At 37.3% G+C, this 23,271-nt stretch overlaps 1 protein-coding gene across 5 annotated transcripts in view; it reads left to right on the plus strand.

Moving 5' to 3' along the window:
- The window catches only part of ERCC8 (ERCC excision repair 8, CSA ubiquitin ligase complex subunit), a 28,945-nt gene extending 6,743 nt beyond the window's left edge, over nt 1-22,202 (plus strand). For 4 of the 5 annotated variants that reach the window (XM_061480127.1, XM_061480131.1, XM_061480129.1 and 1 more), the window contains 8 exons: nt 859-940; nt 1,523-1,591; nt 3,602-3,668; nt 6,444-6,547; nt 10,383-10,507; nt 14,265-14,462; nt 20,173-20,259; nt 21,965-22,202. In XM_061480127.1, coding sequence (XP_061336111.1) covers nt 859-940; nt 1,523-1,591; nt 3,602-3,668; nt 6,444-6,547; nt 10,383-10,507; nt 14,265-14,462; nt 20,173-20,259; nt 21,965-22,033 — 801 coding nt within the window. In that variant the 3' untranslated portion in view covers nt 22,034-22,202. The remainder of the gene's footprint in view (nt 1-858; nt 941-1,522; nt 1,592-3,601; nt 3,669-6,443; nt 6,548-10,382; nt 10,508-14,264; nt 14,463-20,172; nt 20,260-21,964) is intronic. The other variant, XM_061480128.1, reaches the window with a different exon arrangement.
- The last annotated feature ends 1,069 nt before the right edge of the window (nt 22,203-23,271 follow it).

Below are 23,271 nucleotides of genomic sequence, written 5' to 3' on the forward strand. Positions count from 1 at the left end.
ATGTGAAGCCATATTTGCAGTTACTAAATCTTTTCATAACTCAAAAGATCAGTTTACTTCCCAGGTAGCTCTGTGGGCATCACTTAAAGGGCAGTGAGCGTGTGAAGACTGATTGACCTGTTGTGCCACCAAATGTTGTATTTGAAAACACAGAAAAGTCAGTTTTAAGTTTTTTTTTCAAATACACTTTATTTTAGAATGGGACAACAAAAGCAATTGTTCCTGAAAGTAATTGTACTGATTATTAATGCAAATACAATGTTCCTGTAATTTTAACATTCACAATGTTAAATAATTTTCTGTGGTGGTCTTTTTGTGGATTTTTGTTTCAGTTTTGTTGGTTTGGGTGGTTTGGGTTTTTTTTTGATTCTTTTTTGTTTGTTCTTTTGTTGGGGGTCGGGGTTTTGTTTGATTGGGGTTTTGCTGGGTTTGTTTGGTTGTTTTTTTTTTAGGAATTGAAGATAGTGTGATGTTTGTGAATGACAAGAGACTTCTAAATTTAGATTAAGTGCTTTCCTCCTCTTGCCTTCTGTCTCCATATCATAACATTCCCATTTGCTGGTGGTTGTTTTTTTTCTTGCTAACTTTTTTTTAATAGTTTTAATTTATGCCTCTGAATAGCCAGTTTTCTTGGTCCTTCGAGTCACCTCAGAGCTCCAGCCTAGTTGTTCTAATCTTGGAAACATACTTACTTTGCAATGCTTGTGTGACATGGTTTCTAACCAGGAGAGTTATTGTTAGTATGTAAAAAGTAATACTTGTATTGATCTTACTTGTAGCTGTTACTTGAAAAGCTCTTAACAATGAGAATTTTAATTCTGATAACTTGTGCTGTGATTAAATTAAACTTGCTATAAGTCTGCAGATGCCTTTCACTTTAAAGGAACAGTTTATAGCCATCACATGTCTCCAGTTGCTACAAATCATTGTTTAGTAGCAGGTATGTATGTGTTTTCAAGAAATGCTGTATGTATTTTGGTCTTAAAGTATAAGCAGGTGTAATATTCAGTAGGGTTTTTTCCTCTCCCCTGTCTTTGTTCCTTGATAAAATATTATTGGCTAGTTAGGTGTTTATGAAAGTATCACGTTGGTTCTTCTGAAATAATGCATCAGATAAAAATTCCTAGCTATAATTAGATTACTTTTCATTACATAAGTTAGCATTTGAATGTTATTAGAGCCAAACATAGTAAACAGTGTAAATGAGCTCTGTGCATGTTGCTTGCATGTCCACAGTTGAGCTATGTTTAGAAAAAAAAAGTTGTGTTTGTTTTTTTTTAATGTTTAAGTTTCTTAAGTACTGTCCTGTTTACCCCCAGTTTTTAAGTTGTCTGTTATATAGGAAGTTTACTTGGGCTAAAAATATAAATCCATTAATAGAACCCATTGCTCTGACTAAATGAACTATTATGCAGCTAACATTTTTCTTCTCTTTCTTTCTTGTTAAGATTTTTTTATTGTTTTCTCAAATGCTGGGTTGTTTTATTTTTTTAGATGTCTTTCTTTGTTTTTCTTGTTACAGTTGGTACCAAAAGCCCCAAAGTACAGCTCTGTGACTTGAAGTCTGGATCTTTTTCTCACATTCTTCAGGGTACTTTTAGTCTGAAACATAAATGTTAAACAATAACTACTTTGAGTAAAACAAGTCCTGTAAAGAAACACTGTATACAATGTATTCTTTGTAAGTAACATGACTAATTTATTTATTGCCAGTTGTGAAAGTTACACAGTGGCGAAAGGTTCTTCTGGGTGTTAGTGATAATGAATTGGATAATACAAATACTAATTAATGAACAATTATTACAGATGTTCAGGCGTTTTCATAATCTAATCGATAGTGATAACTGTTTAGTACATGTTTAAGCATAGGCAGTGTTTTTGTGCTCATGGAAATTTGATATGGGTTGCTGTTTCTTTTGGGTTTTTGGTGGGATTTTGATTGACCAAACACACACACACGCAAAAAAAAAAAAAAAAAATAAAAATCAGTCTTTTCAATAAAATATCCTGTGGAGGTGCTTGCATGGCTTTGTTTAGAAGTTTCTGTATAACTGGCGAGTTATTACTCGCTATAGAAGTGTGATATCTAATCCTTTTCATTTACCCAGTTCACTAAGCACAGGGGCTTTATTGTTCTCTAAGCCATTCATTTTTGTACTTAATGTTTTCTAATATGTACTTTTTGGAGTATGGGTATATATACAAATGCTCAAGTGAAGGCAATTACAAAGGAAATCATCATGCTTCAAACCAGCAGAGCAAGAGCCAGATCTGATCCAGAAACTTTAGAGGCGTGTTAGCTCAGACAACAATGTGGAAATGCAGCCTTATTTCTTCACTTGGCCAGCTGCTCAAGTCTAAAAGGTGCTTTCATGGGATGCAGAGCTTAAGTCACCATATCCTTCTGAATTAAATTTGCTTCAAGAGGTATGTCAGTGGTCTGTTTCTAGAACAGAGAGCACCAGAGAGTGCAGACAAAAAAGTTCTTCACTGAAGAATCAGTTTTGTTCCAGCAGAGCTACTTAATTTTGACAGGAGAGTTAGTGCTTTCCAGGAACAAGCTGCTTGTGTCTTTTCTGATATAGTTAACTTGAATGCAGTATTAGGGGAACAAGGAGAAAGAGATTGTCTTCCACTGAACGTAATCATTCTTTACAGAACTTGAACCACTCAATAGTGTCTTGGAAAATAGATATGAACATTTTTTCACATTGACTAACTCTAGCAGCCGAAATAGAAGTAAATGCTTGTCTGTAATTTACTTAATGGATCCAGATAAATGTGTCTGCCCTGGGCCTTCCAATTGTATCTAGTAGTATCTGTGTTACAGATATTTCTTCCATTATCATGGGCATCATGGCTGTTTGATTATTTCAGGTAATGGAAAACCAGCTACTAGAAGATGTGCCAGGAACAAGGTGGTTCACATAGGTTTAAACTGCATTAGCAGAAATATATTTGCTACAACTTCTATTTGCTATAACTTAGGGGTTTTTTTTCAACAATGTATTTCTAGTATTACATGAAGCATGATTTCTACCTTTCCATCTAAGATACCTTACACTCCTATTGCCTCTATTTATGAAATGATATTCATCATTTTAAAAACTTACCAAGTTTCAAAGCATGTGTGTGTATGTACATAATACATATTACTTACCCACTAAGCAGCACTGGGTATGACATTTTATCTTAATGTCTTAATATTTTGGAACTAATTAAGGGAAAAAATATTCCATATTCAGGACAAGAGTATTTGAGCTGGGTGAAGTTTTAAGTCTTAAGTACATAAGGTAAATATACTTTTTTATTAAGCATTCTGAAAGGATTTGAAGAAAAAGAACTGGAAAGTACCTTCTGCATATGAGAACACCAGTGAAAACATAAAACCTAATAAAAGTATTAGAAGTAAATTGCAATTCCACTTGAGCAAAAGGAAATAACCTCTAGCACAAAATAATACGTTTTCACAAAATTCGAATTCACATTACAATTTAGATAATTGTTCTGGATTGGTGGGTTCTATAGAACAAAGTATTTGCTTTTACTTTTAGTTATTTACATAAAATGGTGTGTATAAGCCTTTTCATTTAACTTTTAGGTCACAGGCAAGAAGTACTGGCAGTGGCTTGGTCCCCACGTCATGAATATGTTTTGGCAACAGGAAGGTAAGGATGTTGTTGGACTGTTACATGCACTAAAAACGTCTGATAGTAGAACTTTATATGTTCATTTTCTGTGGTTTTTACAATTCATATGCACTTTTCAAGTTTATTTCCATCATTTACTTTAACTTAGTCACAGTTTTGAAGGTCTTGCCTAGAAAAAACCCTGAGATCCAAATTATTAGAACCATAGAATAGTTAGGGTTGGAAAGGACCTTAAGATCATCCAGTTCCAACCCCCCTGCCATGGGCAGGGACACCTCCCACTAAACCATGTCACCCAAGGCTCTGTCTAGACTGACCTTGAACACTACCAGGGATGGAGCATTCACAACTTCCTTGGGCAACCCATTCGAGTGCCTCACCACCCTTACAGTAAAGAACTTCTTCCTTATATGCAATCTAAACTTCCCCTGTTTAAGATTGTAGGGTTCTGAAACAGTAGTTGGATTTAAATGTATATGAAAATGATAGAATATTATTAAGACACTTACTTTTTACTGTTTATTAGCACTCATATTGCTGATGTGTTTTATAACAAAGTAAAATGTTTAGCTCAAGTATCATTTTGGTTAATCACCAGTAATATCAAAGAGCATAACTTGGGTAGCTTAGCTGATGGGTAATAACCTTCCATGCTGCAGTATTTCTATGAATATAGGTTGTATGTTGATATTCCTGGGCCTTTTATTTTTTTCAGTCTAAAAGATCCTCTTGACTTTCCTAGAAGTTTTGCATAATTTAGCTTTTAATTATGATGTGACATTACTCAGTTTCATGGTTGACATTTCTTTTCTTTTGAATTGCAGAGATGAATGGCCATTTTATAACTTGATAACTTGAGAGTGAAATTTAATTAAGTTGATATCAAAATTGCATACCTTTGCCTTCTGATGTCAAACCTCTTAATTCAGAGGTGAACCAGTACAAGCCCCACGAAGCTCAATAAGGCCAAGTGCAAGGTCCTGTACCTGGGTTAGGGTAATCCCAAGAATAAATACAGGCTGAGCAGAAAATGGATTGAGAGCAGTCCTAAGGAGAAGGACTTGGGGGTGTTAACTGATGAGAAGCTCAGTGTGAGCCAGCAGTATGAGCCTGTAGCCCTTACACTATCCTGGGCTGCATCAAAAGAAGTGTGGTCAGCAGATCAGCAGAGGTGATTCTCCCCCTCTGCTCTGATCTCATGAGATCCAGCTTTGGGGGCCCCAACACAAGAGGACATGGACCTGCTTGAGTGAGTCCAGTGGAAGGTCACAGAGATTGTCAGAACGCTGGAATATTCTACTATGGAAACAGGCTGAGTTAGTTTTGTTCAGTCTGGAGAACAAAACACTCCAGGGAGACCTTACAGCAGCCTTCCAGTACCTAGGCATAGGACATGAGGTAATGGCTTTGAACTGAAATAGCATAGATTCAGATATAGGTATTAGGAGGCAGCTCTTTACTGTGAGGGTGGTAAGGTACTGGCACAGGTTGCCCAGGGGAGCTGTGGCTGCCCCATCCCCGGCAGTGTTCAAGGCCAGGCTGGATGGAGCTTTGAGCAGCCTGGTCTAGTGGAAGGTGTTTCTGCCCGTGGCAGCTGGGTGGAATGAGATGTTCTTTAGGTGTCCCGTCCAGCACAAACCATTCTATGGTTCTGTGATCTCTGTTCATATTCTTAGAATATTTGTTTGCTGTAAAGTAATATGCTATCTGCATACTCAGTTGAAATATCACTTGAAAGTTAATAGAATCAGTCTGTAGTGTACAGAGGAGCACAAAAGAATAAATCACTCATTAGCTTTGTCAAATATAGAACAGAAAAGTAACAGTTTTGCTTTGGTCAGTTGAAATATACTATTTATATTTGTTATATACTGCACCATTTATGGACAATTAAGTTGCTGGGAAGTGTCCAAGTAGTTTCACTAAATACATCTACACTGATGACTTAGTGCATGGGGAATAGTGTTTTCTGTTAATTTACTTCTCATCTATAACTGGGAATCTTCGGGATGCACACAAAATTATACTACTGGAATGTTTAAATCAAACTGCACTTCAAGGGGCTGTGCAAAGTGCACTGCCTGCGGTGTTGCAGTCTGTGTGTACGTAGTCCCAAGAGTTACCGTAACTTTTGTTGCTGGCAAAGACAAAGGGTGAGCAAAGCATGAACATGTGGTGGCCTGGGAAGCAGAATGAGTCACAGAAGCCTGAAACTCTCCTTGTGCCACCCTGGTGGACAAAGCCAGAAAGTTTATACAAAAGGAAGAATCACTGTTTCTATGTCATAGTGTGTGAGAACAGAGCATATAACCTGCATGACAGCAAAGCATATAGACCTATTCAGCCTACATGTCACCAGCCAACTTCTGTACCAGTCATACTATAGACTTGTGATAGCAAGAGCCTTAGTTCCCAGACAATCATTGCGGAGAGTGATGGAGTCTGTAGCTACAGTTTACTCAACAGAAGAATTAGCATGTTTATTTCTAGTCTGTGTGGGTATGTAAGACTATTGTGCTACTGACAAAGAGGCAAGTATATTGTATTGTAAAAACAGGTTCAATTTTAACTTAGGTGCCTGTAGTGTACTAGCTATGTGTATGAATAATTGTAAATGAATGTCTGAATTCTGACAAAAATCTTTTCATTAAACTACTGGCTTGATTGTGACTGCATAATGTGTAGTTCAGAATAGTTGCTGAACCAGGGTGAGTGCAGGTTGGTTGGCTTAAGATAGTTATTGAACTAGAGTGTACACAATTTCCTTAATGTACGCAAATCTGTTTTTCTTAGTGCAGATGGTAGAGTGAAATTATGGGACGTGAGGAGAGCATCTGGATGTCTGAGTACACTTGATCAGCACAATGGAGAAAAGTCCAAAGCATCTTCGGAAGCAGGTAATACAGAATATAATTGGTGGTAATCTGTAGGTACCTAGAAGTAGTCTTATATTTCATAGATGTATTGAGTGCTGAAACTATCAAGGACAGTAGTGATAATCCAGTTATTGTCTATTGTGTGACACCAGCCATTGAATTTTATTCAGTTACTTCTGTTACAGAGGCAGTGTTTGTCACTGGGGATCTTGCTTAGAGAGATGTCTTTGGCAGTGGTATTGTATCATTCTAAATGTTCCCCCCCACACCTAAAATGGGAAAAATTGCCATCTGTTTTATGGACAAAAGAATTTACTCCTGCTGGAGATGAGGCAATTGTTTCATATTTCGCAAGCTGTGTCATGTTAAGGTGGTGTCTTTACCCCAGTGAGAGGCTTATCTCCCTATAAGGGGGAGGATTTCACCCCTTCACCTCTAAGTTTGATGCATTTATTACTATCCCAGGAAGAACAAGACCTTTGAGACTCTTGAGCCTGATTAGCCTATCAGAGCCCTCTGCAAGCACTCCACTGGACAGCACACTATATCAGAAGGTGATTCCTACTCTTCTATTCAGAATACACAGCAACAGATTCACTCATCAAGTTAAAAATTTTCTAAGTTTTTAAGCCAACTTTAAGCCAATTTAAATATCTGAAAACTCAAGACAAAATAGATCTTAACTGAGCACTTCTATTATATAATTTTGACGGTTTTAAGGTTCAAATGCTAACTCAAATAAGCAACATGAAAATAATGTATAAAGCCATTCAAAATAATGCATAAAGCTAAAATTCAGTCATTAAATGTGCACAAATGTGTACATTTCTTAGCCAGTAAGTGTCCCTGTCTGGGGGAGAAGATGGGTTCAGACCATCAGCTGATCCGAATAGTTACGCTGGAGTCTTCCCTAATTTTACATACATACACACACCCCCCCCCCTTAATTTTGCATACTTATGTGATTTAATGTGAATTAGTAACTTTCCACACTATCACCCTACCTCTTTTTTACTGATTGGTCTACCAATGTGCATAAGGATTACATTATTAAATGCCTAACTATGCATGGTCCTAGGAGAGTCTCCTAACCTGGGCAGGGGTCTTTGGAGCTATGGGTATGACTTTTAGTATTAAAATGAGGCTGTAATGAGGGAAGTTTACCAAAAGGGCACCTAATCTTCTATTTCTGGCTCATGAAAAATATTTTGACAATTGTCCTGGTGTTATCAGGATGTAGCAGACTTCAATGATAGTATTTCTTGATTAGAGGTTCATTAGTCTAGTTTTTCTCAGTCTTGTTTTTCTGTCAGCCTACAGAAGAAGCCAAAGCTTCTCCAGCTATCAGTTCTCATTGTGACTCACTATTGTTTTTCAGGTCTCCTGATCCTTTCAGGGTCTTTCACAGTAATACAGGTTTTAATTTCTTAACTAAATACCTATGGAATTGTAACTATATGCCTTATGCCTATGGAGTTTTAACTATGGAGCTTGGGTGGCTCTAGTTGTACATATTTTGGTGCGAAATTCTCTCACTTTACAATCATTGTCAGCTGCTCAGAGATTTATCAGTACATGGTCTCTTCATATCCCTGCACTTTCAGGGACTATAATAGCCTGTCCACAGTGTCTTCACTCTGCTCCACTCTGTTTGGTTTATTGTAGCATGTGCTAAGGGTGCAGGGTTGCCTGAAGAACTGTTGTAGGGTAGATTGTGTGCATGCTAACCACATTCCATCCCAGAAGTAGCAGCTGCATTTTACCCTAAAATTTCTTTAGTATTACAAAAGAGTTTAGTATTACAAAAAAAAGCCTGAAGAAAACCCAACCCTAATTCAAAGGGAAGGTTTTGAACTTAAAATTATAGCTCATTTTTTTGTCAGTTCTGGACAAAAAAGACATAATTTTGTCAGGCCAAAAAAGTACTTGAACCATTGCTGCTCTGAGGTAAAAATACGTAGTATTTGGAATTGAATTGTAAAGTAGGAACTGTTTCATGCCTCTGAACAAAGGGGGTTTTGTAGCATAGATTACAGTGATTAAAGCATACAACTTTGTCTCACTTGTATGTGTAATTTAAATTGTATGTAGAAAAATAAGTGTAAAACTCTAAAGTCAAACTAATTTTCTAAAATGTCAGAGGACATGAAGTAGCAGTAAGTATATGTTTTAATAATCATTTTCTAATCTCTCTGCTGTATAAATTGTAGTGTAATATCAAGGTTTGGTTTTGACAATTTGACATTTTATTGAAATTCAAGAAACTACTGAGGTGAAAATGCTTTAAAGAAATCTATGGATTATGAAAGAAGAAAAAATCTGGGCAGATTGTTTTAAGAAAATTTGAATTCTGTGTAATTCACAGGATAATTAGCGCCATTCCTTTGAGTGTCATGATGTCTTATTTAAACACAACTTTCTTTGCAACTTTATTTCTCTGAGAGCTTCAAGATAATATTTAACTAATGGCAATCACGTAGACTAGGATATTAAATGCATTGAAATGTAGCTTAGCTAAGCTAAATGTGGCTTTTTCTAATAAAGTCTTTGAAAAACAGTTAACACTTCTTACCTAAGAGGCATGTCTGAATTGTGTGCTGCAGTATAATGCAGTGATACCTTGTCCATTTTGCAGGGAGTTCATTTATGGGCATCATAATTAGGTTTGCTTTGGTAGCACTGGGTTGAATTTAGCTACTTGAATATATGAAAGAATGTACAGTATTGCAAGATGAACTAAGTGGAGTTAATTGATAGTACTCTAAAAAATATAGAATAGACCTACAATGATTTTGTAGTCCAGCTGCCTATCCACTTCAGGGGTGACCAAAAGCTAAAGCATCTTATTAAGGGCGTTATCCAAATGCCTCTTAAACACTGACAGACTCGGGACATCAGCCACATCTCTAGGAAGCCTGTTCCAGGGTTTGACCACAGCAGTAAAGAAATGCTTCCTAATGTCCGATCTAAACCTTCCTTGGTGCAGCTTTGAACCATTCCCATGTGTCCTGTCACTGGATCCCAGGCAGAAGAGCCCAGCATCTCCCTTTCCGCTTCCCCTCCTGAGGAAGCTGTAGAGAGCAATGAGGTAACCCCTCAGCCTCCTTGTCTCCAATCTAAACAAGCCGTAAGTCTTCAGCTGCTGCTCACAGTACATGCCCTCCAGCCCTTCCAACAGCTTTGCTGTCGTCTTCTGGAGGCATTCAAGGGCCTTCACATCCTTCTTCAATGGTGGGCCCAGCACAGCACACAGGGCTCCACGGGAGGCTGCACCAACACTGAATACAGTAGGAGAATCGCATCTTTTGACTGGCTGGTCATACTGTGTGATGCACCCAGGGTATGGTTTGCCGTCCTGCCTGCCAGGGCACAATCCTGTTGAGCTTAGCATCAAACCAGCACCCAGAGGTCCCTTTCTGCAAGGCTGATCCCCAGCCACTCCTCTCCCAGTTCATACTTGTGCCCTGTGTTACTCTGTCCTAGGTGCAGAATCTGGCGTTTGGATGTGTTACATTTCATCCCATTCATTGCCCAATGCTGCAATCTACCTAGATTGCTCTGCAAGGCGTCTCCCAGTTTGGTATCATCAGCAAACTCTAATGGTGCATTCAGCCCCAGAATCCAGATCATTGATAAATATATTAAACAGAACTGGCCCTAGAATTGAACCCTGAGGAACACCACTAGTGACTGATCACAAGCCACACTTTTATAAACCAAGAATTGAAAATTATTAATTTACAGATACATTGACATTTAAATAACATTTTCAGTACTATGCATAGAAATAAAAATGTGTATATAAATAGTAATTATTCTGAAGAAATCTGAAGCAGGTTTTTTTTTTTCCTCACAGCAAACAGTGCTCACACTGGGAGGGTTAATGGTTTATGCTATACAAATGATGGACTTCATCTGTTAACCACTGGTACAGATGATCGGATGCGACTCTGGAACAGCTTCACTGGAGAAAATACATTAGTAAGTTATTGAGGATCTTCAGCTGTGTTTTTACTTCCTTTACTTAAGTAAAGCTTTACTTGCCTTTTTTTACTTACTTAGAAGATTTATAATTTTTGCAATTGTCATTCTAACTTTGCATATTCATTTCATAAAGGATATAGCTGCTTAATCTTATCATTAGAAGATTGAACTTTTATTTTTTCAAATTTCTTTTGATATTTCTTTTGTTATTTCTACTTAGTAAAAAAAATAGTATCAAGAAGCTTGGGTCTACTTAAAGATTGAATATGGTAGCTTCTCGTGGTTTAAGCACAGTCAACCATGCAGCTGCTCACTTACTCCCCCCACCCCACCCACCCCCACCTCCCTCCTGCTGCTCACCACCTGCCAACTGATACCCAGCCTGACCTGAGCAGCAATCTAGCCCTTCTGGGTAACTGCCCCCAGTTTATATACTGGGCATGACATGCTGTGGTATGGAATACCTTCTTGGTTAGTTTGGGTCAGGTGTCCTGTCTCTGTTTCCTCCTGGCTTCCCCTCCTCCCTGGCAGAGCATGAGACTCAGAATGTCCTTGGTCAGAGTAAACATCACTGAGCAGCAACTAAAAACATTGGCGTTAGCAGCGCTGTTCCCAGGCAGAAAGTCAAAACCGCAGCACTACACCAGCTACTAAGAAGGAGAAAAAATGACTGCTACTGCTGAACCCAGGATGTAACTTTAAGTTCATTTTGTGAGTGCAGCTGAAAACACTTCAGACAGTAGTGAAAATCTTAATATGTAGTGACTATTGGTAGAAGTGTTTATATTCTTTTTTTAACTGTTAGTTATCAGTGTGCTAGCCACAGGGTAGTTGTCCATACCTGATTGACTCCCTGGCTTTCTTGCAACTTTGTATTCTTGTGGAATCTCTTCTGTGAAGTTGTGTAGCAATCTTAAAAGTATTCATTCCTCTACATCCTCATTGCAACCAGATGTGGAGGGAGGAATATTAATCTTCGCTGCTTTTCCAGCGCTTTCTATTGCTTGCTTTTTGCTAAAGGTTCCTGTTTTAATTTTCTGTTCAGTAAATATATGCTTATTTTGAAAGAACGTACTAGATAACTCAGTTTCTGTGGGATTGTAGCCAGATGTGGTTATGGTCTGTCACTGCTACCAGAAAAGGAAGAAATTTTACTCTACCTTAGTAATATTTTACTTCTGCTGCTGAGTTTCAGAACACAGCAAGAATAATTCTTTATAGACATTTAAATGAAAGAATTTTTCTGTCTCCTTGCTACCCATATTTGCCAGCTTGTTCTCAGGACTTCATATACAGACACCTTTCTGCCTTGAAATCACCATCACAAAAGTAGAAAATGCAGTTTGTTCACTCTCCTGTCACCAGCTGGATCAGTATATTCTAGTTTTCTGTGCCTGTTAGTTTGTTAACTTGTTTCACAGGCTATTTTACAATTTTCTCTTTGGTGTGGAATAGCTTGATATCTTGCCTTGACTTTTCAAGTTTAGAGTTACAGTGTCCAGAGTACTGTTTTTTCACACATGGCCCAGAGGTATTGCTTAAACTAATTTTAAGGCACCAGCAGACAAATGCGTGTGCATGTCATACCATAGTGCCTTTATTTTCCCTGCTAGCGCCAGTCCTTTTGATCTCGGGAGGGGGGTGGGGGGGTGGTTTTTTTTTATATTTTTAGCAATGAGCCAAATTTGGGGCCTAGTGGATCATTTCAGCTAGTAAGAGAAATGAATGTTGTAGTCTTGTGTATCTTGCATACATCCTTTATCACAAAAAGAATAGGAAGTCCTGATTCACTGAGCATAGCAAGAATCAAATAGAAGGAAGCAGTTTTCCTGTTTGAGGTTTAAGCAAGAAGCTTTAAATTGACCCAGAGAGCTTTGCTAAACTGTGTGTGTAATCGGATCTCTGCTTTTTGCTGCAGAAATTAAGAGGACAGTAAGAAATTAATATGAAATTAATAAGAGTATTGTAGGACAATACTTTTTGAAAACAAAATATTTTGTATATAATGGTATGTAGTACTAATTTAATCTAAAACACCGTTATTAGAAGGAATACTACCATTAAATCATAAAATAAGATATGAATTTAAGGTGTTCATAGTGAACTTCATCATGGAAGAAAGTTTTGTGAAAATTCTAATGCTTTGTTTTGCTTAGAGGTAAGCTATGTTGTTCTCATTAATGTGTTTCTGTATTTTCTCATGTATGTGTTCCTGATGTCTGATAGGACCTAATTAGACTGATATATCCAACTGGAATATATCCTAGCATGTCTGGAAACTTTTCGCTTTCAGCCTTTGGTGAGATTATTGTTTGTATTGGAGCTTGAAATGAACAGATGCTAATGAGCTATACAACTTACAGTACTTCTATTTTCAAGGCTTCCCACACACGTCACAGGCTAGGGCTTAGAAATGTAGTATTTGCAATTATCATAGCTTCCTTTATAGGGAGCAGTACTGAATATCTCAGTGGTGATTTGGCTTTGGCTAGAAGATAGGGATTTTTTTTTATTTTTTTTTTGTTCCCCCCCCCACACGCTTAACTAGTCCATAATTCAGCGAGCTGTTCTTTGTTTCTCCTCCATAAATCTTTCTTCTAATCCCTTTGCTTTGCCCTTTACTTATGCCATCCTTCTGCTTGCCCTTCAGTTGTTTTTAGTACTGCCTAGTCATCTTCTACTGTTTCTTAGTAATCCATGAGGAACAGCTGAGAGAGCTGGGGTTCAGTGTGAAGAAGAGAATGCTCTGGGGAGGCCTTAAAGGAGCTTCCAGTACCAGTCTTCTTTGCCCCTCTGCTCTGGTGAGACCCCACCTGGAATACTGCACTCAGCTCTGGAGTCCCCAGTACAGGAAAGATACGGACCTATTAGGGCAGGTCCAGAGGAGGGCCACGAAAATGATCAGAGGGCTAGAGCACCTCTCCTATAAAGAAGCGCTGAGAGAGTTGGGTTTCTTCAGCCTGGAGAAGAGAAGATGCCAGGGAGACCTTGTTGCAGCCTTTCAGTTCTTAAAAGGGGCCTAAAAGAAAGATGGGGGGAGAGTTTTTAGCAGGGCCTGTTGTGACAGGATGAAGGGTGATGGTTTTAAACTAAAAGAGGGGAGATTCAGGCTGGACATGGGGAAGACTTTTTACAGTGAAGGGTGATAAAACACTGGCACAGGTTTCCCAGAGGGGTGGTTGATGTGCCGTCCCTGAAGACATTCAAGGCCAGGCTGAGTGGGGTTCTGGGCAACCTGATATAGCTCAAGATGTCCCTGGAGGTTGCTGGAGGTTGGACTAGGTGACTTTTGAAGATCACTTCCAACCCAAACTGTTCTATGATTTTATGATTTATCTACGGTTGTGCATAGGTAGTTCTTCAAATATCTGAGAAAAAATTATTATGTTGGATCATCTAGGAAAATATCCGAGGCAGTAATTTTGTACCACTTCTAATTTCAGTGGTAGTTTAGGTGCTTGGTGTAGATCTGGCACACAACAGCCTGTGCGAATTCAGTTTCTAAGTGTGAAACTCCTTAGTTTTAGACATAACTTTCTCCTTTTTTTTTTTAAGTATGATATTAAGGAGAGTGAAATTTAATGAACAGAAAAATGATAGACATCTGTAATTGGAAATCTCAAGAGTTGTAATATTGCAAATCTTAAAATTACTTGTATTGGGTATAAAAGAAGGAATTAATTTGACCTTTTAATGTAAAGTCATTTTCTGTAGTTTTAGTTAATAGCTAACTGAATAATCCTTCATTTTACAGGTGAATTATGGGAAAGTCTGCAATGAAAGCAGAAAGGGACTCAAATTCACCATCTCTTGTGGCTGTGATCCGGAGTTTGCCTTTGTACCATATGATAGTACCATTGCTGTTTACACAGTTTTCACAGGAGAACTGATAACTATGCTTAGAGGGCATTACACTGCTGTCAACTGCTGTGTATTTCAGCCTAATTTTCAGGTAAGTAAAGTACAAACTATTTCAGAGAACCTGAAGTATTTATGCAGATTGCCAAACTATTTGCACAGTAAGTGTTAAACTTTCAGGGATATGCTCTAATCAAAGATCTTGACATAAGAGGGAGTTCTGTGTCTTGTGTATCAAGCAAGAAAGGTTGGCTAAGTTATTGGGAGGACCCTTTCCATCTTGGATTCCTTTCAGTATGCATTTTGTCTCATACATAACTTTTCAATATACCTATATGATTTTTTTTGGCTTATACTGTCACTAATGAATGGTATGCATTAAAGCTTTTGCCCGTTTTCTGTAAGACTGAAGAGGAGGCATTTGTCTTTCTCTGAGATACCCAACACTAATCATAGTTAGAAAGAGAAGTACATTTAGCTGAAGTGTACTAGCATTGCTCTCCTGTCCTGAGAATCTCTCAAGTACTTTGCAGAGGTGGTCTTGTTCAAATGCCTTTAGTTATACTAGTCAGTAAATGTATGAGCAGTTTGGATGAAGCGTTGGGAAGATGGTGAGCTTAAATTAAGCTGAGAACATTTCATCTAAGAAACACCATAGCATTGCAAGGACTCAGGTTGCTGACAGCCTTTTTTTCCTTTCCCAGCCCTTTATGTTTTTGGTTTGTTTTTTTTTTCTTCTCCCCTGTGGTGAACCTTTCTTTTGTAATAAAAGACTTAGGGATAACCGCCTAATTTATTATGAGATACATTGCAACAGATTGTTCTTACGGATTGTGGTATGGCAAGAGCAGAGTAGATGTTAGTATGGCTTTTAAGGCTCTTAAATAATTGCCCTCAGGTGTTGAGGATTGTACTTAAGTTCCAGCTCCTCCTTTCTCATCTGAAATACTAAGCAGAAAGGGCATATGGATATCTTTTCATGACCTCTCATACAATATATCATAGAAGTGAATCTGGTAGCCCTTGCTTTCAGTCCAGGAACTTTAACTGAAACAATGTTTCCCTGTCACCAAGATGGACTTCACTGAAAGTTTTGCACGCCTTATGGCTGGACCAATAGAACCCAAGTTAATAAGCCTTGCTAGCCCTGGAAGGCAGCCTGGCATGAATAGGCAGTGAGATACTAGATCCACTGAAAGGTGGAATATTCACATTATAGCTAAGGCATATCTCTTCTGCACTGTTCTTGACTAGTTTAAAAAGCCCTTTGTATTTTTAAGAACAGTTTCCCAACAAAATTGCTAGTGTGTTTATATTGTCATCTTTGGTGTTCTTTTTGATAAGGCTGAAGAGGTGAGGCTCATTGAATCTCACTACAAGTCATGTTTTCTGGCCCTGGAAATGCAAATGTTTTTATAGTGTCTCTATCTTGACTTTTAAGATCTTTAGTAAAGGATCACTCGTGTGCATGCTCACACAAGAACTGCATCAGCCGCTAGGACTATAGGTTTATGTTGACAAACACTTGATTCACATACCTGTTGCGGTTCCTAATTCTCTTTCAGAGTCATGCTTTTTCAAAATTCAGTTCTATATTCTAGAAGCACAAGTAGATTTTCTTTCTTTTCTTTACTCTGCTTTTGGGTGTATTAAACTGTATTAAGTTGTATTAAACTCTGATCGAATAACGTTGCTACAGTCAGTGTGCCAACACCACAGGTAGCGGTAGTGTTATTTTGACTGTGTTCAACACCTGTACTTCTAGTTAGCTCATTCTGTCTTGAGACAATTAAGTACATCCATCAGTCTTCATGTAATTACATGTAATTACTGATTTCCCAGTTAATATTCCTTTTCTGAGAATGCAGCAATTGGTAAAATTTATAGTAACTTGTTTTATTTTACTCTTGCAAGCAATTTTAAATCAGTATGTTTGAAAGTTATTCACAGCTGTGCATCTCTATTTTCAGGTACTAGTTGTAGATAAAATCAGTTTTACTTAACAAAACCTGCTTTGTAGCAAACCATGTTGAATGATCTTGTTTGTACTCTTATATCTTTACTCTGAAGTAACTGAATTATTTAATCACCTGTTCCATTGTCTTGTTTAGAATGAAAGAAAGTTAGTTCATTTGTATCTGTATCATTCCACTTTATTTTTTGCCCCTGAATGGCATATTGATTTACTTCTAACTCTGTAGTGCTTCAAAACATATTAAAACATAATTATCTTGTCTAAGAAAACTTCTGCTTGGTCTACTCTTCCAAGTTTCTCTGATATGTTATTCATCTAGTGGTGGAATACGTAGTAGGTGGTTTCTAGCACTTATTTATTAGCACATTTGATATTAGTACACTATCTTCATAGGAAACAAGGCCTACAACTTTTCTTTATAGTTTCTACCATTTCCATCTAGTATTGAGTCTCTTGTTAAGAGTTTTCTTGTATTGATAGTCTTCTAAACATTTTCGGCTGTCTTTAACCTTGCTGAGTGATATTTTTTTTTTTTTTTGTCCTACCCACCCTCGCGTTTGGTCCTTAGATATTCTTACTACTTTTCTGTGTGCTTAGAACTTCTGATTGCTGCCAGTCCTTTATGTTTTCTGTTCATTAATTGTACTACCTTACTTTTACCTCATACCTGGAATAGGATCTAAAAGGAACTTCATCTTTCCACCAATTATATATTTGAGGTGAGCAACTTCTTCTGTTTGCTCAAAACCATATCATCAAATATGTTCACTGATACATAAGCAACTACCTATTTGCAGTGCAATGACATTAGTTCTTTAGGTCCAAATTAATTAGCAGGTTTGTGTCTGAGGTATTGTGTGGTGCTATCTCCACAGAGTGGTGTGAGGTTTAGTTAATGTCTCTTTTGAGAACATTGGAATAGAGCCATAAAATCCAATATGTTATTGTTGGCCTAAATTGTTCTTACGTAAATATCTCTGTAAAGTTAATAAGATGTTAGTCTGCTTGAGTAATAAGAACTGCAGAATTTGACCCTTTAATAAGAGCCATTAACTTAATAGGAGGTCGGTAATTTCAGGGGTGGTGTGGAAGAGGTAATCTTCATTGTGCAATCTCTTACATGATGTTTACTGTTGGATGTAATATACTAGGTACCATTGTGCCATATTAGCTGATTAAAATAATTTAAATAAACAGACAAGGAATGGCGTAAATCACCATGTGTGAATAACATGTCATAAGATTAGGTATGCATCAGGAAACAATTTTGCTTTAAATTTATAGATACTTCTATTGTTCAAGACATACCAATGACATTTACAAAGTTGTTTGGCAAATCCAGTGGTAGGCTAATAACTAAACATAACTGGTTAAATCAGGTCTCATTTGCAATCTTTCCTTGGAGTCGTAAAGCATAATATTTCCATATATTGTTCCATAAACATGTAGAACAATATATGTGTATGTCTTATACTACATCATGTACATACTGGCACTTCTTTTGACTGACTTTAGGAATGAGTCACCATTTCAGGCTGTAATCATTAATTGTAAGTATTACTCAACGCAGTGGATATTAACTGAAGATCTTGCAATGCCAGGATCAGAAAGTGAGACAGGTGGTAATAAAGACTAAATGGAAGTATGCTGATGTCACTAACATTGCTTATAAGCAGAGAATTTGGTGTGGGAAGAAGTTTTCAAGTTGTAATGATAATCTCTATCCTTTCAAAGACAGGAGGCTTGAGTAGACTATTACTGACATGATGAAGTGGGATTTGATTTGTGTGTTGGTGTAACTTTGACCTGTCTTTAGCAAGATAGGTAGAATATTTCTCTCATAAAATAATAAACACTAATCTTGCATGTGTTTTGTGTACAAACAACTTAATGCATGGGACCAGTTTAATCAAAGTCATCTCTCTTGAAGATTACCACATAAATACGTATTTATAGGAATTAGGCACTAAGTTCCTGCACTGTCAGCGTAATTCATAGAATCGTAGAATGGTTAGGGTTGGAAAAGACCTTAAGACCATCCAGTTCCAACCCTAGTGTGAGGGATGCCTCACACTAGACCACGTTGCTCAAGGCTCTGTCTAACCGGGCCTTGAACACCGCCAGGGATGGAGCATAAACTTCTTTAGGCAACCCGTTCCAGTGCCTCACCACCCTCACAGTAAAGAGCTTCTTCCTTGTATTTCACCTGAACTTCCCTGTTTAAGTTTGAACCCATTACCTCTTGACCTATCACTACAGCCCCTAATGAAGAGTCCTTCTCCAGCATACTTGTAGGCCCTTCAGATACTGGAAGGCTGCTAAGAGGTCCCACACAGCTTCTCTTCTCCAGGCTGAACAGCCCCAGCTTTCTCAGCCTGTCTTCATACAGGAGGTGCTATAGCCCCTGATCATCCTCGTGGCCCTCTCTGGACTTGTTCCCACAGCTCCGTGTCACTTTTGTTGATGGCACCAGAACTGCAGAAGATGGCATGGAGAAAACACAAGGATGGAAAGAGTTGTATGAGACAAAAGGGATAAAATTATGAAAGACAGAATAATTATCCCAATAGGAATGGAGCCCAAGATCTCATGGGAACGGCACTGTAATATTTCTTTACATGTTGGTTTCTCCCCTATTACAGAACAATTATAATGCAGATATCAGTCAAGATTTCAGATATCAAAGTCCTTAGAGTTTTTTATATAATTCATGCAGTTCTAGAATTAAATATGCATAATAAAGCAACTTTCTGCAAAGACAGAACTGAAATAATTTATTGAGCTTACATTGAATCAATGTATTAGTAATGTGCCCATATGCACGGAGTTGTTAGTTTAAGTGTAAAAGCCAACATGCTTAAAGTAGGGCTTTCTTATTATCAGCCTGAATACCAAAAAAATACTTGTATGTTTCACTCGGGGAGTATAAATTCATGGAAATACATGTTGTCAGACATTGCATATAACATGCAGGAGTATGATTCAAGATTGAAGGCATATGAGAATATCTTCATCCACGTTCATTTAAGTAGCACTTTGTAAAATAAAAGCATTATTAGTGCAAAATTTACTGTGAAGTTGGTGAAGTATTTCTCATTAGCAAAATTTCCTTAGTTTGAAGTGGCAGAGAAGTCTGTGTTTCATTAAATAAAGAAGAAAATTAAGCTGTATTTGACTGTTAGCTGTTTGCTGTAGAGACTGTTTGTTTCCATGTGTTTGCAGGGTGCCTTGCACAGTGGGATCTCAGTCCTTAGTTGCTACCATAGTTATTTATATTAAAAATAATAAATTAGTCTTTCTGATTTCTGCCTTCTCAACAGGGTACGGGCTTCAAACTGTCCTTTATTTGTTCTTTTTCTTCCATAGGTGTACTGAAAAAAACTTTACTTAATGTTTCTTTGTTCCATATGTATGTAATCTTAACATGTGTTACTAGATGCTTTTGAGTTGATTCATATTTTTTAATTATAATAAGGAATCTCTTCCCTGCCCCCACTTTTTTTCCCCTTCTCTATTGAACATAAATCATTTCTTAAGCTTCCTTACTTGAAATGTCTTCTCAGGAAACATGAGAGAGCAAAGAATAAAAGTGAATTTAAGCAATAAAGTTCGCTTAAACGTGGGTAGTACTCTTTTAGTGAGCAATCTGGGAATTATGTTGTGGCATATTATTTAAAATACCGTTTATCAAGATTACAGTACAAATTAGAGATTGCATGTTTATCTTTATTTTAAAATAAATCTTTCAGACATCTGTATTCCCAGCATTATATCTATGTCACTGTTCAATAAGTTCATGTAAAAGTAATTTTTGCTTACTTTTTTAAAGGAACTTTATAGTGGTAGCAGAGATTGCAATATCCTTGCATGGATACCAGCTCTTCGAGAGCCAGTTCCTGATGATGCTTCTGAAAAGGTAATGAATTTGTGAGTTTGAACTATATTTTTCACAGGTGTTATACTTGGAGAGGTGGTGTGGAAATTAAATAGAAATTGTGTTTTACCATCAAAATCTGTAATAATTCCTAATTAAGAGAAGAATTGTCCATTATTTCTGCATAATTTTTGGTTGTCGTGGAGTTTCAGGAGGGTGTTTTCTTTCAGAGTCTGTAAAATCTTTAGCAAACTTCTCGCTTTTCAGTTACTTAAAAGTAGTACTTGTCATTTGGTTATCAGTCTTTCAGTGTCTATTTAGCTTCCTTAATATCCACACTGTTTTCTGTAGTTAACGCTATTTAGGAATTGAAGAGGTGCCAAAAACTGTGTTTTAAATTGTTTAAGAACATCCTGTGTATTAAACAGTAAGATTAGGGGTACTACATTTCATACACAAATATTTTGATGCGGAAATTTAATGAAGAAGATTCTAAGCAAGCTTATTTTAGTGTCTGAGGCAAGAAATTCAGGTTGTTACTAGGAAGATAATCTGCAACACTGGTTTCCAAAACAGTACTTTATCTCTCTTAGTATTAGAGCTGGACAATAAACATTTCAGTGAGCAGCTAGAAGAGGAAAAGTTACAGATTTTAAGGAGCTGAAGCCATTCATGGAATTGGAATCTGGCAAACTGTACTAATGTCAGAAAAACCAAGCTATGTGAATGTTTTGGATCATAGAATATAAAAATTCTACTTTACAAGATTTCTGAAATGTTCCATTTTGGAAGGGGGAATAAGGATAAAATTTTTTTAAATGCTTATTTTGCTTTGAAGACAACCTGTTTCAAAACTATCCTACACTTGAGCAAAGAAGAAAAAAAAGTCGCATTCAAAGGTTAGATACCCCAAACCCAAGATGTGTTCAGTTGACCTGAAAAAAAGTATTTTTGTTATAACTGAGAATTTTGATGTGTGAATTTGTTTTTTTTTTTGTGTTGGTATGAAAATAAAAACCAGACAACAGTGAGATTATTTACCCAGCTCTGATTAGAACTGCCCCTTTAAATTTGATATGATGAAGCTATGTAAAATGTGCCATTGTGTTGAAATCTGTTAAGCTACAGCTGCTCTTTGCAAATGTCTAGATGAGCATTGCCTCTGAAGAGAAGCATTTCTGCTGTTCAAGGCCACTAGTTCCTGATCCTTCTTATGTACTATGAAGCCATTTGAGTGCCTATATGACCAGCAATCCAGGATAGAAACAAACAAGAGAAATTCCACGCCATGTCACTGTGATTCAGTGCATTACCTAGCTGCACAAACCCTTTAGCTTTACCCTGGGGTCTGAAGTGTGAATTGGTTATTGATGTGGGTGGAGGTCAGGGCTGCTTCTTGAGACAGTATCCTCAGTTATGCTGGGCCAACAAAATAATGACTTAAAATCAGTGATGCAAAACAAACACAGTAATGTCCATCTGCTGTATTTTGTACCAGACGCTTCTAGTCAGTGCTCCAGATATTCTTTTGTAGAAATTTGAGTTAGAGTATTATTTCTTTTCATCATTCATCCTGTCTCTAATCAGTAGAATGCTAAATAAGTAGTTAAAAAAAAATCCAGTACTCATAAGAGACACAACAGTTTGTCTTCATATAGTAATTTGAGAAATGCCATAAGCATTGCCTCTATTTGATTTTAGTATTTCTAATTAAGCAAACCCCTGAGTGAATTTTTGTTTTCTTTAGTCTCTGCCTCAACAGCATTTAAATCCAGCATATGAAGACGCATGGAGCAGCAGTGATGATGAAGGCTGAATTTCAGTTATGTGGTGATATGCAGTTGACGTTCAGGCACTGCGTTCACAGGCTTCATCTACAGATTTGGATAATGTCTTATAAATTACAACTGGATTTTTGGTACAGTTCTGTTAGGGCAAGTTATTTTGGAAATAAGTTTCCACTGTTCTGTGTTTTTCCTTCACTTTTAAAGGTTTGCTTTTTCATACTTACGGACTTTTATACTTAGCTTTACACATTGGTATTCTTTATTCAGTTTTGAATATCTGATGAAAGAAAAGTCCCTTGGCAACAGTAAATACTGCACTGCTTCTGGGGTCACTAATATATAAGGAAATAATACCTTCATTCCCAAGAGGCATGCTACAGAAGATTTTGCCTGAAATAGGACTAGTTCAGGGATACTTCCATCTTATTTTTATCAGTGTCTAGATGAAACAGACCAGCATTCGTTTTCAATGGATGTTGACTGTGGGAGCCAACAGGATTTTGTGTCTGTTCTTTTGCTTTTTCAATTTAGCCTACGTTACTGCACAAATGCAGTAATTCAGTTCAGAAAGAGGTGTAGCTGAGATCATCTATTCAAGTATTTATGTGGTGATCCTATCAGTTAGTATTTGAATCTGTCCCAGAAAGTTAAGAATAGAAAGTAGTTTAGAGTTTTTGTTGCTTCTGTTAGCAGGTTTTAAGATCAGACTCCATGTATGAATCTCTCACACTTCTCTAGCCAGTATGAAAAATTCATGCACAAACACAGGCTTGAGGTACAGTACAAGGCAGAGAGTGAATCACACTTCAAGGTAGGAATATCAAATGTAGCCCTCCAAAATTCTGAATCTGTGAATTTCCTCCGTTTTGAAAGGAGAAGCTTTGTGAGGTTATTGTCTCATCTCAGTTGCTAGTTTGTGCTTCAGACATAGTGCAGTCACCAAGCAGAGAGTGGAGTTAGAGGTTCCCAGCAGCTGTAGATGCAGCTGTATAGATAAGAACTTCCTTCCAAAGCAGAGCAGATGCTAGGACCACAGATTTGTACACAAGGAAAAAATATTGTAAAAATAAATGAAAGATAATAATTTAATCTTTGTATAGTGTGTATTATTTCTGATTAGTACTCATTTTATTCACTGTGCCTCTGTATTTCAATATGAATGCAAGGTATGTCAATCTACAGTCTAACACTGTAAAAATGATACAAAGCAAGGAGTGGGCATATCGAGAGATGCTGTAATTAAACAAGCTTCGTATGCAGTGCATTT

The sequence above is a fragment of the Pezoporus flaviventris genome, unplaced genomic scaffold, assembly GCF_033815535.1.
Source record: "Pezoporus flaviventris isolate CSIRO_AGI_PZ_B2104156 unplaced genomic scaffold, CSIRO_AGI_Pfla_v1 ptg000172l, whole genome shotgun sequence".
NCBI lineage: Eukaryota > Metazoa > Chordata > Aves > Psittaciformes > Psittacidae > Pezoporus > Pezoporus flaviventris.